The sequence below is a fragment of the Schistocerca gregaria genome, chromosome 2 (assembly GCF_023897955.1).
Source record: "Schistocerca gregaria isolate iqSchGreg1 chromosome 2, iqSchGreg1.2, whole genome shotgun sequence".
Classification (NCBI taxonomy): domain Eukaryota; kingdom Metazoa; phylum Arthropoda; class Insecta; order Orthoptera; family Acrididae; genus Schistocerca; species Schistocerca gregaria.
In genome coordinates, this window is record NC_064921.1 from 185324122 (window position 1) to 185346060 (window position 21939).

Here is a 21939-nt window from a genome sequence, read left to right on the forward strand (position 1 = left end):
ATAAAACGACCATTGTGGCTAGCTAAGGAGGTCTGTAGACATATGAGCTTTCTGTTTGTATCGGCTACTGGCCGTAATCATGTATCCTAATGTATTATTTTTGTGCTATATACGTAGCCTCAGCAGTTTGGTCCCATAAGACCTTAACACAAATTTCCACATACGCACAGAAGTGCGGCGCATACTTGTCCGCATGTATCAGCGATGTATTAGCATATGAAACGAAGCGTGAAATTAAACACATGTGCTTCAAAATGACCCAAGGCTGAAACTGGCCAATTTCACGGGTAATAAACAGAATACAACTTACTTGGAACATGGAATTGTTTCTGGAGTACTGATGTTCAGTTCAGTAACTAAATTGGAGAGGTGGTATGAGCCCCCTCTCATATTTCTATCTTACTCTGAGTAATTCGATTTGGGGAAGTATAGCCGAGTATGGTCATTACAAGGCTAGTACTGAGAACTCAGAAGATATGAATATTTTCCTCTCTAATGGCATGTGGTGAAAACCTCCTATTCCTTCACACGCGGACTTCCCAAGCAGCGTCTCTCGTCATCCGGGTGGTCCGGTGACAGGCGGGTTCTGCTGATCTTGAAAGGGTTATGCCGACGGGTGTGAGGGAGCCGAGTGGTTGCTGTCCTAACGCCGACGTTGTCATAAGGGCAGAGGCGACAAGCCCACAGGGGCCTGATGGACTGGCTGGGGCTAGAGATTCCGTTAATTCGCAGAAACTTAGTGAAAACACCTTCTGATGGGCTATCAGCGAGGCGGGGTCATAATAAATCAAATTGTTATTTTGGACAGAACTTTCATTCTGTGGATCGGTAAAGCAACCCTTTCATTTCTCACTAGGTTGATGAAACTTTCCATTATCAAATTAATTTCTGTCAAATTAAATTATTGCAGGTGCCAAACTCTTTTCTAGTCCACTTGTAGGGTTGATTACAGTCAGTTTGCGTTTTTTCTTAATCCATGTTCAACAGCAAAAGTTGGAGTTTGAAAAGGGTGGCTTAGAGCATCATTTCCATATGAAGATTCTAGAAGAATTTAAATACACTGCTAGCCCCGGCACCTCACAAGTTTCATATTATCGGCAATCATAAAGTTGTAATTATTCCCTACTACAAAATAAACTTACGTAATGAATTAGTTGTGTGTTTGTAGGCGCACGTCTACAGACCCAGCAGATATTGAAATATCCGTGCCACGGCACCGTAGCACGCCGTTACACGAGACACAACATAGTGGTGCAGCCCGTTGCTGAGGTGGAGTATCATGAGGTAACACGTTTTCAGCAACAGTGATAATATTCCACCTGCGTCTGGCCAATAAAGATGACTTTTCTCAACGTCTGAATTGGTCTCACACAATGCAGTGCGTATTTTTGTCCCCTCTACTGTAGTACCGGTACTAGTGTACTGTGACATTGATTTCTCTTCGTACCACGACTGCTGACAAACAGAAGCAAATACATACGTAACATTTCCCAAGGTATAGTCAAAGCTTCCTGACAACGTCTTGTATAGCGTCCGATGTACGGAGGTACCAGGAAGGACACAAACAGTACTAATATTGATGTGATGCGGTACCATGGCATATGGCACATACGATATCTTCTTTAGTGCAGTATTACCTGCAGTAGCCTTACTATATAATTTGTGCGTTATATAAGGATAAGGAACTGTAGCGGTATAGAAAAACAAGTCTTTAATTTTTTTTAAGTAAAATAATTTTGTTGTTGCAAAGACACAAAATTTCACATTTCGCAAGAGAACAAGTAGGAAAAATGGTTAATGTTACAGCGCCTGTACAAACTAGTTGTATCAAACTTGACTCTTCTTGGTCTTTAGGCGACGTCAATGAAGTTCGGTGGTGGCCGTTGTACTATGTATAGCGCAGAAGCGTTTCGCTCCGTCCAAAGCGCTCCGTCGTCAGGGAATCGTAGAGCGTGTCGCCTGCCTACTCGACGACGAGGTCGACCGGCACCGGTTCCGGGCGGATGATGTCCTGGCTCTTGTGGATGGCGGAGCGCGCCCAGGGTGCGTGGATCTGGAAGGTGGCTTCGCGGTGCAGCGAGCTGGGGCCCGGTCCGGGGGCGGGGACCTGGGGTCGTGGCGGTGGGGGTGGGGGCGGCTCATGAGGGCCGGGCGCGAGGTCCGGGGGCAGCTGCGCCACCACCGCTGCCAACGCCGCCAGCAGCGCCACCGCCACCTGCGATCCAGAGCGATGCTCTCCCGTCAGCGGCCAACGCTTACACCTTTACTAAACAGCCCCCACGTCGCACCCGAATGCTTACTGCTGCAGAAGCCAGCAGGATTGATACAGTCCTGCAGACTGACTCGGAGGAAAAGCACTGACCTATATGATTATCTACGCTCTATACACATAGTGCATGAAGTGAAAAAATTCTGCTGTCTTGGAAGTAAAATTACACATTGAGGACGAAACAAGTATTCTCGAGATTCCAGTGGCTTCGGCAGGCTAAAAATCCACTAGCTTTCGGACGAAAGATCCTCACCCTCTGTCATGTGATGATCCTCACCCTCTGCCATGGCCGGCCGTTGTGGCACAGCGGTTCTAGGCGCTTCAGTCCGAAACCTGTCTCGGACATGGATGTTTGTGCTGTCGTTAAGCTAGTTAAGTGTAGGTAGTTCTAAGTCTAGGGGACTGATGACCTCAGATGTTAAATCCCATAGTGCTCAGAGCCATATGAACCATTTGAACTACTGCCATGTGATGACTGACAAGGTTTGAAGCCTTACGCATTACATAAAGGTAATTATTGATCTGTATGAAAAAGACATAAATCAGTTAGAAACTACGGCCTGTAGACATTTTATTCAACATGTAAACGTCACTGCAGATATTTGGATTTATATTATGACACATTCGATACTCCTGCCATCATTGGCGATGATGTAGAGCAGACGAACAGCGAAATTCTCCATGACTCAATTTGTGATACGTCGATGCTGTCGATTACCTTATGAATGGCTCTTTTCAGCTCAGCAATGGTTTTAGGGTTATCGCTGTACTCCTTGTCTTTAATATAGCCCCACAAAAAGGAGTCGCATGTGTTCGGATCCGAAGAATATGGTGGCCAATCGAGGCCCATGCCTGTGGCCACGGGGTACCCCAGAGCCAGAATGTGATCCCCAAAGCGATCCTCCAGGACATCAAACACTCTCCTGCGTCGATGGCGTCAATACCCGTCTTGCACGAAGCACGTCTTCTCCAAATAAGGGCCACTTTTGTTAATGGTGATGAAATCATCTCCCAAAACCTTCACGTACCTTTCGATAGTCCCCGTGACACCAAGGTACACCGCACCGATTATTCTGTGACTGGACATTGCACACCACACAGTCACCTGTCGAGGTTGAAGACACTTCTCGATCGCTAAATGAGGATTCTCAGTACTTCAAATGCGCCAGTTTTGCTTATAGGGGTTCCTCGCTAAACCAAACAACAATACACGTTCTAATTTCCATCACGCCCCGGGGCCAATCGTGTAGTTTTACGTCCTGACGCAAACTGTTCAGAAGTTACGACGATTTTATTTCATATAGTTCAAGAATAGTCACCCTGTAGCTATAACGGTATATTCTGTGAGAGACTTTTGGTTTCTGTGCAGGATCACGCCAACATCAAAGCTGTGATGGGTTCTGGACCCTAGCATTGTCTGATCCTACATCGAAATGGATCGTCTCTGCTCGTGTCGTCTGTAGTTCATCCATGCCTAGACTGTCAATACCGTGGTTCGATCGCGTCCGCATTGTTACTACGTGCGAGAAAGGGCGTAAGACCGCCTAAAGGCTACTACTGTGTAGGATAACCGCTACCTACGGATTATGGCTCGGTGGAACCCTGACAGCAACGCCACCATGTTGAATAATGCTCTTCGTGCAGCCATCGTATTACAGCTCAAACTGTGCGCAATAGGCTGCAGGATGCGCAGCTTCACTTCCGACGTCCATGGTGAGGCCCATCTTAGCAACCACGACACCATAGAGCGCGGTACAGATTGGCCCAACAACATGCCGAATGGACCGCTCATGATTGGCATCAAGTTCTCTTCTCCGATGAGTGTCGCATATGCCTTCAACCAGACAATCGTCGGAGACACGTTTGGAGGCAGCTCGGTCAAGCTAAACACATTAGACACACTGTCCAGCGAGAGCAGCAAGATGGAAGTTTCCTGCTGTTCTAGGGTGGCATTCTAGTGCCACCGCTGGTGGTCATGGAAGGCGCCGTGACGGCTGTACGATACGTGAATGTCATCGCCCGACCGCTGATGCAACCATATCGGCAGCATTTTGGCGAGGCGTTCGTCTTCATGGACGACACTTCGCGCCCCCACCGTGCGCATCTTGTGAATGACTTACTTCAGGATAACGACATCGCTCGACTATAGTGGCCAGCATGTTCCCCAGACATGAACCACATCGAACTGGCCTGGGATAGATTGAGAAGGGCTGTTTATGGATGACGTGACTCACCAAGCACTTTGAGGGATCTACGCCGAATCGCCGTTGAGGAGTGGGACAGTCTGGACCAACAGTGCCTTGATGAACTTGTGGATAGTATGCCACAACGAATAGAGGCATGCACCAATGCAAGAGGACGTGCTACTGGGTATTAGAAGTACCCGTGTGTACAACAGTCTGGACCACCACCTCTGGTCTCGATGAGTGGTGGTACTACATGCAGTGTGTGGTTTTCATGAGCAATAAAAACGGCGGAAGTGATGTTTTTGTTGACATCTATTCCAATTTTCTGTACAGGTTCCGGACCTCTCAGAACCGAGGCGATGCAAAACTTTATTGATGTGTGTAAATGGACTGATCAGCTAAGAAATGAGGAGTTTCTCTGCAGAAATGGCAAGAAAACAAAAATATGTAAAAACAATGACTAGAAGAAGGGGAGGGATGTTAGGGAAAGTGTTACAGCATTAGCCAACTACTTCCGTGGTATTACTGGGAGTTGTAGAGGCCCATATTGTAACAAAAGTCAGACACTGCAATGCATCCAATAAACAACCGGCGATGTTCGATGCAAGTGCTACTCCGAGATAATAAATGTGGCTCTAGAGTTAAAGTCCTCGCCGGATGCATTAAATCAGTAGGACGACCAACGACAAAAACGAAAAACACGTAAGCTGTTCCTTTCACACGATGAGGACCTGGGAGCAGGAAGTGAACGTAAGTCAAGTCACTCATTTTAAGTGAAAAATAAAGTGCTCATTCTGGCTCTGGTGGCCCTATTGGGACTGATCGACCGCCGCGTTACCCTTCGGCTCAAACACTTTAATGCGCAGCTCCCTTGCTTGTGAGACACGTAGGCGAGTGAATTCGTATCACCGTGGCGAATTAACGACCACTGGTCTGGTACGGCAGCCCGAATGCTTGTGGCTTTTGGGTGATTTCCCACGCCCGTTCATTCAAATGCCGGGCTAATCTACAACGTCTGCCTCAGAAAATACCATACACAAACAGTTAAAATGTGCTAACACAGATTGGAAAGTCTACACAGACGGATGCCGCAAAGGATTTCCCACATTTCGGTCAACTGACAACAGTGGTCTTACGAATGGTCATAATAAAGGCATTCCTGACCAAGTTAAATAAAGTAACTATCCTAAATCATGACAGAGGACCCCATATGACGGGATAAATACTACGAAAAAGAGATTCGCTTTGTATGTGCTTGTGTGAGGAAATCAGCAGTCAGTAAATGACGTAGTGGGTGTGTGATCAGCATGTGTAACTGCAAACACTAACAACATGAGCTCTGTATTCAGAATAAATCTTTACATCTTTTCACTTTCAATGAAATGAATAATCGTTTATTAGATCTTCTCAGGTTATCAGGCGAGTAATAGCGTATTTTCTATTCGTTACCCCTAAGACAAACTTCAGGAGAAGTTTCGACGGAGATGGCGAGTAGGAGACTCGTCGAAACGTTGCACCGCCCGGTGTGGCCAAGCGGTTCTAGCCGCTTCAGTCTGGAACCGCGCGACCGCTACGGTCGCAGATTCGAATCCTGCCTCGGGCATGGATGTGTGTGATGTCCTTAGGTTAGTTAGGTCTAAGTAGTTCTAAGTTCTAGGGGACTGATGAACACAGATGTTAAGTCCCATAGTGCTCAGAGTAATTTGAACCATTTTTCGAAACGTATCATCGAAACGTATCGATGACACGGTGTCATGACTCGGCTGATAACACGAGAAGATTTCATCAATGAAATTCGCCGACTGCCCCGCTTGGCATAGGTCCGATGCTCGAAGTCACAGTTTGATCTACTTTAAAGGGCTTTAACAGGATAGTGTAGTGTAGTGTCATGTATGTTCTTTTTACCACGTCTGCTTTCCTTCATTCTTCAATAAATTGTAGCCTACAACTGGTGCAACCGATAACAATCATTAAATGTTGATTCTTGATAATGATTACTACTGCCAGGTATCGGTGGAACGTGGCTAAAATTCGCTGATGATATTGCTGTACTCAGTGAAAACGAAGGAGGATTACAGGGCGTGTTGAAAGGAATGTTCAGTTTAATGAGTAGAGAATAGCGACAAACTTAACATAGAAGTTCATGACCACGAATTAAACGTAGTGATGGAATTCTGCTACCTTGGATGCAAAATAATATATGACGAACGAAGCTGTTAGAATATAAGAAGCAGATTCCTCGCCAAGAGCAATCTGCTAGTATCAAACATCGACCTTAATCTAACATAAGGAAGAGAATGTTCGTTTGGAGCACAGTAATTCATGGACGTGGTTTATCGACTGTCGGAAAACCGACAAAAGAGGAGAATCGAGTCGTTAGGATTGTGGTGCCACATAAGGATGTAGCAAATAAGGTGGACAGATAACGAATGACGAGGTTCTCTACAGACTCGCGAAAAAAATCAACATATGAAAAAACACTGACAGGTGGAAGAGACAGGATTACAGGTTATGTAGCAAGAAATGGGGAAATAAATATTTTAATGGTTAAAAAACACCTTATACTCTAGGAAACCCCAGCTGTGGGAACATACCTTGAAAAATGAAGAAACGCAACAGCTGTTACGACAACCAGTTTAGCAGCTTAAAGGTGCATCGTCAGCTATACATCACCATTTCGTGTACAATCCAGACCGGAACATAATGGACGGCTCAACATTCTCAGTCAAACCAAAGTAAACCGTGCATTCGAGGACGTTATGTTTTAATTTACTGAGGATGTTCTTACGTTCATCTAGTCCCGGTCTCGATTTTATACAGGATGGTCCATTGATAGTGACCGGGCCAAATATCTCACCAAATGAGCATCAAACGAAAAAACTACAAAGAACGAAACTCGGCTAACTTGAAGGGGGAAATCAGATAGCGCTATGGTTGGCCCGCTAGATGCTGCTGCCATAGGTCAAACGGATATCAAATGCGTTATTTCTTTTAAATAGGAACCCCCATTTTTATTACATATTCGTGTAGTACGTAAATAAATAAGAATGTTTTAGTTGGACCACATTTTTCGCTTTGTGACAGATAGCGCTGTAATAGTCACAAACGTATAACTACGTGGTATCACGTAACATTCCGCCAGTGCGGACGGTATTTGCTTCGTGATAATTACCTGTGTTAAAATGGACCGTTTACCAATTGCAGTAAAGGTCTATATCGTGTTGATGTATGGCTATTGTGAACAAAATGCCCAACGGGCGTGTGCTATGTATGCTGCTCGGTGTCCTGGTCGACATCATCCAAGTGTCCGGACCGTTCCCCGGATAGTTACGTTATTTAAGGACACAGGAAGAGTTCAGCCACATGTGAAACGTCAACCACGACCTGCAACAAATGATGATGCCCAAGCAGGTGTTTTGGCTGCTGTCGCGGCTAATCCGCACATCAGTAGCAGACAAATTGCGCGAGAATCGGGAATCTCAAAAACGGCGGTGTTGAGAATGCTACATCAACATCTACTGCACCCGTACCATATTTCTAAGCACCAGGAATTGCATGCGATGACTTTGAACGTCGTGTACAGTTCGGCCACTGGGCACAAGAGAAATTACGGGACGCTTACAGATTTTTTGCACGTGTTCTATTTAGCGACGAAGCGTCATTCGCCAACAGCGGTAACATAAACCGGCATAATATGTTCTATTGGGCAACGGAAAATCCACGATGGCTGCGACAAGTGGAACATCAGTGACCCTGGCGGGTTAATGTATGGGGTGGCATTACGGGAGGAAGGGTAATTGGCCCCCATTTTATCGATGGCAATCTAAATGGTGCAAAGTATGCCGATTTCCTGCGCAATGTTCTACCGTTGTTACTACAAGATGTTTCACTGGATGACAGAATGGCGATGTACTTCCAACGTGACGGATGTCCGGCACATAGTTCGATTGCGGTTGAAGCGGTATTGAATAGCATATTTCATGAGAAGTGGGTTGGTCGTCGAAGCACCCATGGCCCGTACGTTCATCGAATCTGACGTGCCCTGATTTCTTCCTGTGGGGAAATTTGTAGAATATTTGCCATCGTGATCGACCGACAACGCCTGACAACATGCGCCAGCACATTGTCAACGCATGTGCGAACATTACGGAAGGCGAACTATTCGCTGTTGAGAGGAACGTCGTTACACGAATTGCCATATGCATTGAAGGTTGACGGACATCATTTTGAGCATTTATTGCATTATTTTGGTATTGATAGGTAATCACGCTGTAACAACATGCGTTCTCAGAATGATAAGTTAACAAAGGTACATGTATCACATTGGAACAACGGAAATAAAATGTTCAAACGTACCTATGTTCTGTATTTTAATTTAAGAAACCTACCTGTTACCAACTGTTCGTCTCAAATTGTGAGCCATATGCTTGTGACTATTACAGCGCCATCTATCACAAAGCGTAAAAAAGTGGTCCAACTAAAACATTCGTATTTCTTTACGTACTACACGAATATGTAATAAAAAACGGGGTTTCGTATTTAAAGAAACGCTGCTGTTATCCGTTTGTCCTATGACATCGCCATCTAGTGGGCCAACCATAGAGCCATCTGGTTTCCCCCTTCAAGCTAGACAAGTTTCGTTCTTTGTAGTTTTTTCGTTTGACCCTTATTTCGTGAGATATTTGGCCTGGTCACGATCAATGGACCAACCTGTATATATAAATAGAAGGTGCATCTATATTCTGCAAAACCGGCCTTTTCAGTAAAGAACCAGTGAACAGCTGTGGCGGTTTTTCAGTTATCAAACTATATTTGCACGGTATGAGTCGGTGCCGTAGGGGGGAAAAGCTGTAGAAGACTGAGACTGGTATCTAACCAGCAAATAACTGGCGACGTAGGGTGGACGTGCAACTCTGAGATGAAGAGGTGGCCACAGGAGGGGAATTCGCGGCGGGCCTCACCAAACCAGTCAGAAGACTGATGACTCAGAAAATAAATAAATAAGTAAAAATATCTATGTCAGCCAACTCTTAGCCAGGTACGCTGGCGCGAGCTCTACAGTCAGAACTATCAACTTTGGTCCACTTGCTACGTTAACAATGAGACAGTTGATGTTGGTTGCCAGGACTTTGCTCCTGGTGTCACGCATGCACACAGAGCACTCTCCCATCGAGCACTTTTCCCTAGTAGCTCCAACAAACACATTCCATGGCCCTAACATAGCCGTGCAGATGTCGACGCTGATCCATCACAACCGCTCAGCCGATTCACTGTAAGCCGTGAACTAAACGTCAAACCACCCACAGCACTATTTGTATTCCACATAGCAACGTTCGAGAGCAATTTTAGAACGTAATAGCTCTACGATCGTACAATCGATATGCAACACCAGCTGCCGAAGCAATGAATTGCTTTCGCCAATGCGTTTTCGGTACCAACTGTAGGCGTGACGTTTATCGATGAACCTGAAGCTAAAAATATTTGCCCTTTGTGCCGAATACTTTTTTTCTCTCCTCAGTAATCGTTCGGCATTTTACCACAAAGCTTGTGAGCTTCACGTGTAAGCGAGATAAAGGTTTTCACAGAGAGCGCACGAGGAAATTTATCTCGCCACCGCAGAGACGCGCTTGGTGAACACACGCCGTGTCAGCGGAGTTGCGTGGGTGGCTAGCGGCAGCAGTGGCTGTGACGAATAGGACGCCGGCTGCGGGTGACGGCTCAGCCCAGCCGTGGGTGTTCCTCACCCTCCTCCCCTCCCTTCCCCTCCCCCGACACCCACGCACACCTCGACCCTCCTGTCCTGTCCTGTGCTGTGCTGTAGTTTACAGGGGCTGTGCATCAAATGCCTACAGCCAGTAGTCCAACGCAGCCAGTCCACAGCTGCAACTCGCACACTGTTAACCCTCCCTGCCTCCACCAGCACCCCCTCCCTAACCAGGTATCGGAGTGGTACTGTTGTCCCCGCGTGTGCATCTAGCTACTAAAACACAACTACAGCACATTTATACCCGCTGCCTACGTCCACCTACTTGCAGACATAAAAAGCGATACATTAACTACATCCGTGCCCTGTGTGACGTGGCTTTACTACTGAGCAGAACGTGCTTTAATGTTTGCTGATATTGAAAGAGAGTGCCTTCATTGGTTAAGTCCGTTCCGAAACACCACTGATACTCCATAAACTACGTCAATATTGAAGCCGTTTGTGTAAGGTTAGTCCGGGGATTCAAGAGACAACTGTGTGAAAGCTACAAGAAGCTCAGAAAACGACACCTGTTAGTGCATAGAGCGTCTCTTCATGTATGGAATCGTAAAACACTAAAAAAAAAAAAAAGTTCAAATGTGTGTGAAATCCTACGAGGTTTAACTGCCAAGCTCACCAGTTCTTAAGCTTACACACTACTTAACCTAAATTATCCTAGGACTCGAACCTGTGCCGGGACCAGCCACACAGTCCATGACTGCAGCGCCTTAAGACCGCTCGGCTAATCCCGCGCGGCGGTAACACGTTCTGCGGCTTAGTTCCTCTAAGAGTCATGCGTGTCACAACATGTATAAGGGGCTATCAACAAGCTCCCGTTCGAAGGCCGTAGAGTCCAGAGTTTATATGTCGGTCAGACAAATGGCCGTGAGCACTGAAGCAACCATCCTACCGAGCATCAGCCTGAAGATACCCGTTTGGTAAAACACCTTGTCCTGCTTGGTGAAGAAGTCCGAAACTGCCTGCTGCACGTCCTAATCCCACGGAAACTTCGACTCTTGAAGCCCTTTCTAACGCACCGAAGGCGCAATAATGGCACGCGGAGAGACCAGGACTATAGTCCGGGAGCTCGAGTGTTTCCCACTTGAGTTGGACTAACTCCTGCGTTGCGATATTTGCGATATGAGGACGCGCGGTATCTCTAATCAGCGGCACCCCTTGAAGCAGCCTTTCCAAAAGTTTTTCCTTAACTGCACGTTCTTCGTTCTCCGATGGTTGCCTACCAGTATTTGCCCTTCGGCAGTCAAGAAAAGAACGTTAGCACGTTGGTCCTCCTTGGACGTGCGTTAATAACACCGCCATAGTTTACGTTCCCGCAGTTACCGCAACATGTCGGAGAGACAGAATGCCACACTAATCCCTGGCCTACATATCGGTGCTTATCTACCCACATCGCAGTCGCACTACGTTCAATATGCGCTGCAAACAACGCCATAAAACGGAAAATTGTTCATCGCTCTTTACGCAGGATGATTCATATTTATGTTCAAAAGAAATCCCAGAACGACGTAGAGTGCTCTGAGAGATGTAATTTAAGATGAGACACATGGGCCGCATATGTGGGGGATGTACCCCAAAAGTGGATGACAAAAGTAGATGCGTCCGTATCTCGTGGACGTGCGGTAGCGTTCTCACTTCCCGCGCCCGGGTTCCCGGGTTCGATTCCCGGCGGGTTCAGGGATTTTCTCTGCCTCGTGATGACTGGGTGTTGTGTGATGTCCTTAGGTTAGTTAGGTTGAAGTAGTTCTAAGTTCTAGGGGACTGATGACCATCGATGTTAAGTCCCATAGTGCCCAGAGCCATTTGAACCATTTTTGAAAAGTAGATGCGACGTCACCATATGATGTACCTCGCCGCACTTGCAGAGGTGGAGTCTATCGGTCTGTCAGACCTTATCATGGCAACCCTAGTCAAGTATTCGAGTCGCTGTGACTCTGAGCCTGCGTCTTCAACACGTGAGGCTCAGGGTTCGAGTCTTGCGTCTGGAAGATAACGTTTTCTTGCATTGTATTAGACAGTTACTTGTTTATATTGAGGTACGATTTATTATTTTGTTTTATCGTTCGCGCAGTCTCCATTGACGAATTGCAAAGTACAGTACAACAAAAACCTACCGTACTGCGTCACAGGTAAATAGGTAAAAGCTACCGAATCCTACCGGCACCAGCAAATAACCTAAGTGCTCTTTACTAAATAAATTCTCTATACAGAAAAACGGAGGGACAGAAGGAAATAAATACAAAATAATACCATCTTTTCCTTGGCTACAGCGAGGACAATAATTTACATCATATCACACTTACAAATACTGCCCCCTACCCACGACGGTAGGATCGATAAGCCTGTGTGTGATGTCTTTAGTTTAGTTAGGATTAAGTAGTTCTACGTCTAGGGGACTGATGACCTCAGACGTTATGTCCCATAGTGCTGAGAGCCATTTTTTTAGACTTAATCACTACTTAAGCTAACTTAAACTAACTTATGCTAAGGACAACACACACACCCATGCCCGAGGGCGAACTCGAACCTCTGGCTGAAGGGGATAAAATTAGATGCAACCCACACAGTTATTTCCGATGTACACTGAAGCACGAAAGAAAATTGTATAGGCATGCGTATTCAAACACAGAGATATGTAAACAGGCAGAATTCGGCGCTGCGCTCGGCAACGCCAATATAAGACAACAAGTTCCTGGCGCAAATGCTGGATCGGTTACTGCTTCTACAATAGCATGTTATCAATATTTAAGTGGGTTTGAACGGGATGTTTAGTCGGCGTACGAGCGATGGGGCAAAGCCTCACCGAGGAAGCGATGAAGTGGGGATTTTCCCGCACGACCATTTCACGAGCGTACCGTGAATTTCAGGAATCCGCTAAAACATCACAAATTGTATGGTGTGGATGGACGTTTACGGGTATGGAGACAACCTCATGAATTCATGGGCCCTGGATGTCACAAACTGGTGGAGACTCTGTAATGGTGTGGGGCGTGTAAAGTTGGAGTGATATGGGACCCCCGTTACGTGTAGCTACCACTCTGACAGGCGACGCGTGAGTACACATCCTGTCTGAAGCTGATTGACTTGTCCTGTTACTGTTGTAATAAGTGATGTTATATCGGAACTGCGAAACAAACACCGAATTTCGAACTGTGACACGCAGTAAATCAGGAAGTTATTACACAATGAAGTATTTTTAGTGACGAAATGTTTCAGTTTTTCTTATTTCTGGTCTATGTTTAAGGCTCATTAATATTACAGGAGCTAAATAATTAATTATACACTCTTAATCTCCATGACACAGGTACTAATTCAACAGTTTCCTGTTGTGACTACTTTTAAAAAGTAATATCATTTGAAGGTCTGTGTAATCCAGTCTGTAACATGTGTCTTATCTGCTGATGAAAATTGTCTGAAATGTCTGAACACAATCTGTACAAAAGTGTCTGCATATCTTAATCTAATGATGCACTGATCACTAGATGGCACGAGAGGTGGCCATGCAAGTATAAGAGGACGCGAAGAGTATTGTGTTGCCATTAGAAAGGCACTAACTGCAGCATGGGTGGGTCCGAAGAGCTCAGTGACTTCGAACGTGGGGTAGTCATTCGATACCACGTGAATAATAAATCAATGAGCGACGTTTCAGCCTTTCTAACCGTGCCCAACTTGAATATTGTTGATGTGATTGCGCAGTCGAAATGTGAAGTAACAGTCCCAGCTTAACCAAGAACAGGCAGATCTCATGTGGTGACGGATGGGGATCGTCCAGCATTTTGGAGTGTGACTGTAAAAAACCGCCTGAAATCAACGTAAATTCCAAACTGCTAGTAGCAGTTCAGACACCACAACGACTTTGCTTATGGTATTAGAAGAATGTGGTGAAATGGTTCAGCTCCTTGTCATTGGCTACATATTTCTGTCGTAAGTGCGAAGTGGCGCTTGAACGGTGTCAAGAACAACGCCACTGAAAAGTAGATGATTGGAAACAAGTGATTTGGAGTGATGGATAACTCTGTACACAGTGAAAATCTGATGGAAGGGTTTGGCTTTGATGATTGCCTGGAGACCATTACCTGCCATCATGTTTATTGCCATTACTAAGGTACAGAGGAGGTGGTGCCATAGTACAGGGTTGCTTTTTGTGGTTACGCTCTGGTCCTCTTATTAAGAAATCTCCAGGTGCGGAAGGATGTGAACTGTATAGGGTACAGGAAAACAACAATACAACCTATCTGAAAGCAGCTTTGTGAGGCAAGGTTTTTGGACAATATCATTCTTGAAATGTACTACCCTACCTCAACCTACTAGAAACCATTTGGGATGAGTCTCCGCACTAGACCCCTGTGTCCAACATCACTACGTTCTCTGTTTTCGACTGTTAAGGGAGACTCAGCTGCCATTCCTAAACACGTATTCAGAAATCTAATTGAAAGTGTCTCCAGCAGAGCTCAAGTCGTCATAAAGATGGAGGATGGACGCATCCCATATTAATGTCCATTACCAGGCGACGGGATCGTTTTGGTCATAGAGTGTATCGCATTTTATTTGATCTGTGATTGCCATTTTCAGTTTTTGGCTAATGATTACTTAGAAAGCCGAAAGCTGGGTCCAGCTCTAATTATCAGTCCTTTGCAGGACACTAGGAAAGAAATGCTTTTTAATTCTGTTGTGTTCTACCAAGGTCAGACCAAAAAAAAAGGCCGGAGAGAGATACTATAACATACGTTCTGCAACTGAATGGTTTTCAGCGTGTCATGTTTCATCATCTCATTATGAGCATATTTATTGGTTTAAAAATAAACAAAATAAATATTTGTATGCTCAATTAAACAGTTTTGGTTTGAGTTACGTTTCTCAAAACATAATGTCTGGGCTAGAACCTGAAATCTTGCATACCGGGAGTAGCGCTCTTAACGACCGAGAGTGCGCGTAAAGTAAGCTTCAATTCCACAACGAGCGATGCATCACTAACAAAAAATTCTTGACGTATATTTCAATATCCACTTGTAGTGCTGACTTTGAATAACAATATTTGAATAGATGCACTATCGTTATTTTTAAAGCTTCACTTGTGTTTTTTTAAGACTGTATTGGCTCACTGACTCGTGACGTGTGCCCCAGGTAAGTGTGGTACAAACGATCTTCTTCTCTGTTCACATAAATTGTCTGGCGGATAGGATGAGCAGCAGTCGGTGACAGTTTTATGATGGCACTGTAGTGTACGAGAACGTGTTGCCCGCTGTAGGTGGATACAGGACTATTTGGGAAAAATTTCTTTAGTGTGTGATGAATGAGAGCTTCCTCTAGGTGTGGAAAAGATAAATTAATGCACATGAGCGAGAAAAACAATGTCATAATGTTCGAATACAGTATCAGAGGAGCCCTGCTTTACACAGTCACGTCCACTGAACATGTACCGGAGATGTTGCAAAGCGATGTGAAATGGAACGAGTAAATAAGGAAAGCGAACGGTCGACTTTTGTTTCTTGGGGGAGTTCTAGGAACGTGTAACTCATCTCTAAAGGAGGTTGCATGTAGTAACACTTGCGTTACCCATTCTTGAGTACCGCTCGACTGATTCGGATCCCCATCAAGTCGCCAAAACTTCGGAGGCGTACTGCTAGGTTTGTTACAGGTAAGTTCGATCAACATGCTACTGTTATGTAAATGCTCTGCGAATTCCAATGCGAGTTGCTGGAGAGAAGGCAACGTTCTTTCCGCGAAATACTATTGCGAATGTTTAGAGAACCGGTGTTTGCAGCTGATTGCAGATCGATCCTACTGTCACCAACATTCACTTCACAGAAGGACGATGAATACAAGTTAATAGAAATAGGGGTGATACGGAAGCATACAGACAGTCGTTTTCCCCTTGCTCAGTTTGCGTGTGGAACAAAAAAGGGAATCGTTAACAGTAGCACAAGGTACACTCCGTCATGCACAGTATGGCGGCTGCGGGGCAAGCGTGTAGATGTAGATGTCTGAAGTGCTAAACGGCACAAGGATTTCGTGGGCCATTTTCTCAAACCCGCTTCTAACTCGTCTCTTCAATTCACGGCTTGTGTCAACTTCCCACACCATCCAAACAACGGGCCGTGGTGAAAGTATGTGACCAGCGCCTGCCAAAGGAGGTAGCGCGTGTAGCAGAACGCCGGAGACAATGTTTGCGTTGTACGTGAAATAACTACCATGTGCTGCTCTTACTTATTAAGTTGAAGACAGTACCTTAGGACGGGAAGTGATATGATGGAAGACATGATACAACGATAAGAATTAGACAGACCACTGAAAGGCCTAATTCAAAACCAAGATGCGTGCAGCAGACAATGTTCTCTCAGAATAACTGAGATCCCATAGACCGCCAGGTGTGACAAAAATATCCAACATAGAAATACAAAAAATACGTTTTTCAGCACTGTTAGAAGTTCAGCCACTAATGGGATAAAATAGTGGGTAGAAGTTTTTATGGAAATAAATCATTGCTACTAAAGTATTTATAAAACTACCTAGGAAAATTGGTATTTGCGTACTTGCTAAAAAAAAGTTTCAGTGATTTTGGGAATTCAACCCCCTAAGGGACTGAGGTAGGGGATGAAAAGTTTTATGAATTTATTTTATTATGAAAGTATTTAAAAGCTAAATTTATGAGAATTTGAATTTTGCTTCTCTACTAGGAATTAAAAAAAAGGTTTCACTGTTTTTGGAAATACAGGGGTGAAATATGGAGTGAAAACTTTTAAGAAATTATTACGTTATATTACAAGAAATTTAAAACTACATCTATAAAAACTTGTATTTCATTTGTCGGTTAGATATAAAGAAATATGTGTTAGGGTATGATAGTTTCTACCAGAGTAGCTTGCTGGTCAGAAGTACATTCGAGAAAAAACTAAGCCTCTATGATCTTAATTAGGATGAAAAGTTTAGGAGTTGCAGTTTGTGAACAGCATAAAATGTCGATTAAAGGAAAACAAAAAATACCTGTACAGACCACTCAGTAAATGTGAGCGAAGCATAGGGCGCGAAGCTAGACGAATATAAATGCAAGTGTTAGGAAGGCTTTTCTGATGGTGTTTATATGAAGGGTAACCTTGTACTGAGGTGAAATCTAGATGATAAACAGATAAGACCAGAAGAAAATAGAAGTATTTGAAATGTGGTCTTACACAAGAATTTTATACTAGAGTCCTGAAAGTTAGATGGATGGATCGAATAGCTAATGAAAAAGTATCGAGCCGAACTGGGAAGAACAGATATTTACTGCTCAAATAGGCTAAAACCTAAAACCATCGGTTGTAGGTTGCAGTGACCATGCAGAGACGAACAGGCTTTTAAACGGTAGACTAGCGCGGAGAGCCACATTAAACAAGTAAGACAACAACAACAACGACGACGACGACGATATTTATTAACAGAATGAGATTTTCACTCTGTGGGGGATTTTGCGCTGATACGAAACTTCCTGGTAGATAAACTCTGTGCAAGACTGAAACTCGAAATCGGAATCTTTGCCTTTAGCGGACAGTTTCTCTGCCGACTCTGGTACTCAAGCACTGCTCATGATCCACCCTCACAGCTTTACTTCGGCCAACACCTCAACCCCTAACTTCTGCACTTCACAGAAGCTCTCCTGTGAAACTGTCAAGACCAGCATTCCTGGAAGAAAGGATTTTGCGGAAACATCGCTTAGCTATAGCCTGGGGGATGTTTCCAGAATGATATTTTCAATCTGCAGCGGTGTGTGCGCTGCTACGAAACTCCCCGGCGGATTAAACCTCTGTGCGCAAACGAGCCTCTAACACGGGATGTTTGCCTTTCGCGGACAAGTTCTCTACCGTCTGAGTTACCCAAGCACGACTAACGACCCGCCCTCACAGTGTTACTCCAGCTAGTATCTCATCTCCTACCTTCCATTTCTTTAACCTTTCATTTATTAACATCTCCCGGTGTTCCCGTTTCGGCCGACAGAGGTCGTGTTACCCGCGGCTGGAAGGTACCGCGGAGAAGTAACTGCTATACCCACCAGTGAGTTCATGTCGGAGTTCCGTCTGCAAGTTGGCTGTGGTCCCGGTACTGGCTGCACTTGCACGGCGCCCAGCTTATATAATGGCGGCGCAACTGCGGCCAGCGCGGCTGTGGCTCTGCAGAATGCCTTTGTCTGGCCGTCCCCTCTCCAGTGCATGCAACCTTCAGCTGCAAAACCGCTAGTGGTCCTGCGCACCATCATAGCCACGCAGGTGGACAAACCAGAGATTCTGCGACGTAACAGTCTTACGTGACACACCTTACAGTCAAACTGGTGACGTGTCGGAGGGCAGAAGCTATGGACACGTATATGCCTCCCGTTCGATTAACACACCAATATAGACGAAGTTATTGGTGTTTTTCGCAGTGCTAGAAGATGAACAGAACTACTGCCCTCGGGTCCAATAGCCTGTTTTCAATTACTTTTAAGCCCGCATCTTTATTTTGATAAATATTCCACAACTCAGTGTGCAGTATCTGCTATAAAACACGTTGTATCATTACTAACCATTTCCTTACATGTCCCAATCACTGAAAAATAAACAAGTAAGAAAGTGCTTGAAAGCAGCTTCTTACCTATCTGCCTGTATATGAATCTTAGTCTCCGTAATGTTGTCCTTATATTGTTGTTGTCGACGTCGTCGCTGTTGTTATTGTTGTTTACTTAGAAGACAAACATTTCACAGATAATGCAGTTATTACCCGACCACTATGGTACTGCACTCGACCTTTCGTGGCAGATGTCGGAAACACATGGTGACACTACGGTAGACAAGTACTGGGCTACTCAGGAAGACGCATCGCAATGTGAATGTGCATGTACCATCAATTGTCTCAACACGTCCCGTGAGATATCAAGGTAAAACGATAAGCCTCCCGAAGTGTCCTCACTCCCAGATACAGTAATATTGTCTTATAATCGGTATTGAAGTAATGTCTGAGAAAAAATATGCTCAAATATTCACCCAGACTGTGATACAATTCTATTTACCTCGCTACTCTTCTAAAAAATCAGAGAGCGAATGCGAAGAATCGATCTATTTAAAGTCGACTCCAGCAAACGAAAACCGTTTCATTCGCGATAACCTAAACTGTAAGTAATTTCTTGAAATTATCCGCCTCTTTTATCACCATGTTTTCAATGCTGTATATACTTTATCAGTTTTCTTCATGTGGCTTTCGAATTTCGTTCCTTGTTTACAAATTATTCAAAATTGGTTCAAATGGCTCTGAGCACTATCTGAGTTCATCAGTCCCCTAGAACATAGAACTACTTGAAACTAACTAACCTAAGGACATCACACACATCCATGCCCGACGCAGGATTCGAACCTGTGACCGTAGTAGTCTCGCCTTTCCGGACTGAAGAGCCTAGAAGCGCTCTCCCACCGCGGCCGTCTACAAATTATTCCCAGCTTCAGTATCATGTGGCAATAGCTTTGCTTGAGTGGTAGCACAGCTTCCCGTCAGAACACCGCAGTTAAGCGCTGTCGGGCTTGGCTAGCACTTAGTTTGGTCGCCATTCGTGTCTGTCGGGTGCTGTTGGCAAATGGGGTGTATTCAGACCGTGTGAGGCCAATTGAGCAGCTACTTGACTGAGAAGTGACTGCACCGGTCACGAAATATGATAACTACCGGGAGAGCGTTGTACTAACCACATGCCCCTCCCTATCCTCAACCTTTGACGCCTCCGGTGTGAGGATGACATTGTGGCCAGTCGGTAGCGTTGGGCCATCATGATATGTCTGTTTTGACTTTTTCATTATCGTATATTAGAAGTAAGAACCACCTCTTATTTTCCGTCACGTAATAGGTTTTGTGGCGAATATCTTCCACCAATAATCCTGCAAAGCCTCATATGAGAACACTTCTCATCTAACTTTCGACAAGTTTTCAGAAAAGCATTTCGAAGCCACTGATGTATTTCAGTCGAACCAGGAGGTCACATACATTTCTTCTCACAACCAGTTTCACTCAGAAGACAATGTACAAAGTAATTCATTCAAACGTTGATAAAGATGTATCAATAACTTTCATAATATCTTGCTAAAGGAAATCTAATAACTTTTGCAACCTTTTAATCAAACGAAATCGCTTGATGTATATCTTGATAGTATTTTCTTATCTTATAATTTTTTGAATTTTTCTTTTTGTGTGTTTTTATCCCTTTCTATAGCTGTCAATCCGGTTCAATCAAAATATTACAAACACGATCTGCATACAACAAGTGCCGGTTTTTAGGGATCTCTTTCTCTGTACGTACTCAAGTACATACACTGTTTATCATCAATGTAGTTTAAATTTTCACAGTCCTTAATGTAAACCATTAAACATGTCGTAATAGTGATGCAAGGCTTGTCCGACGCCATGGCAAGACATTGTTGTTTATTCGCGGAACCGAAATAAACAATGATTATTCAACGTGTTTACTTTTAACATCTCAAATATCCATATGAACTCCTTGACTTGATCTCTCGAGAAAACAAGTAAAACCTAAGTATACAATTGATACTGTCAATTTGAAATTCTGTATTATTACATGAGGTCCGAGTTAATGGCAGTTCTAATGAACGATAAGTGGAGCTAAAATTAATAACATTTCAAAGTAGCAAATTTTTTTAAACATATAGAAATGTTAAATTTCCTACCTGATGAAACGAAGAAAACTCAGAATCTTGTACCTACACTAAATATGAGCACAGATGGAATCTCCGCATTCATACAAATACCTCGACATAACAGTTGGTTGGGATATGAAATGGGACGTCACATAGGCGCAGTTGTAGGTAAGGCATGTGCCAGACTTCTGGCTATTGGTCGAGTACTAGAGAACTGCAATCAGTATAGGAAATAGAGTGGTGACAAGACACTCCCGCGACTCATTTTATAATATTGCTAATGTGGGTGGTACTGGCACAAAATACAGCTGACACGATACATTGAAAGTATACAGAGAACGCCATGACAAATGGTCACCCCTTTGTTTCACGGGGATGCTGAAAGAACACAACTGGCAGACGCTTGAAGAGAGACGCAAAATAACCCTGAAAGCCTACTTTTTAAGTTTCAGAAACCAACTTTAAGCGATGAATATGGAAACGTTCTGCAACCTCCTAGCTATCGCCCCCGTGGCGATCGCGAAGACACTTTTTTCTGTTTTCGGTTTACGTTATATTGACGATAAATCTAGCAATAAGTACAAGAATATAAAGTTAGCGTAACACTAAATATCACAATGGAACAATAAATTTATTTTGTTCGTATAAATGTAAGTTCTTTACTTAAATATCAACAACTGAAACGTATTTACCTAACTGCGCTGATGTCATACGAGTACTTCAACCACATCAGCTTATAATTCAAACTTGTATATGAGCTCATTTTAAATATTTCTCTGTCAAATTGTGTTTATTTGCATCGAATCGGTAGAGTAAGGGGTTACAATTGCAACCATTATCCTATACAATTTCTCTCACGCCACCGACTTAATCGGCAAGTTCGTTTTTAATATTGAGTTAAATTTTTGCACGATGATGACGAAAGAAAGAATACTTTCGCTGACGTTATGTAAAAACTAAATAGGTTTACTGTTCTATCTCAATTCGACACTTACAGACATACTAATTTCTTAATAAGAAGGCCAGACAGAAAAAAAAATAATTATTAATTTTTTGCTGTAAAAATTCATCTACATC

At 44.0% G+C, this 21939-nt stretch overlaps 2 protein-coding genes across 2 annotated transcripts in view; both read right to left on the reverse strand.

Annotated features, from left to right (window-relative positions):
* Window positions 1-21939, reverse strand: part of LOC126336648 (probable G-protein coupled receptor CG31760) — a 1468739-nt gene that overhangs the window by 743400 nt on the left and 703400 nt on the right. The gene's annotated exons all lie outside the window — the stretch shown is intronic.
* On the reverse strand, window positions 1722-18284 carry LOC126336655 (uncharacterized proline-rich protein-like). The gene is made up of 2 exons (XM_050000579.1): window positions 18243-18284; window positions 1722-2215 (listed from the first exon to the last, which is right to left on the reverse strand). Exons 1-2 carry the CDS (start codon window positions 18252-18254, stop codon window positions 1964-1966), a joined length of 264 nt encoding a protein of 87 aa, XP_049856536.1. The 5' UTR covers window positions 18255-18284; the 3' UTR covers window positions 1722-1963.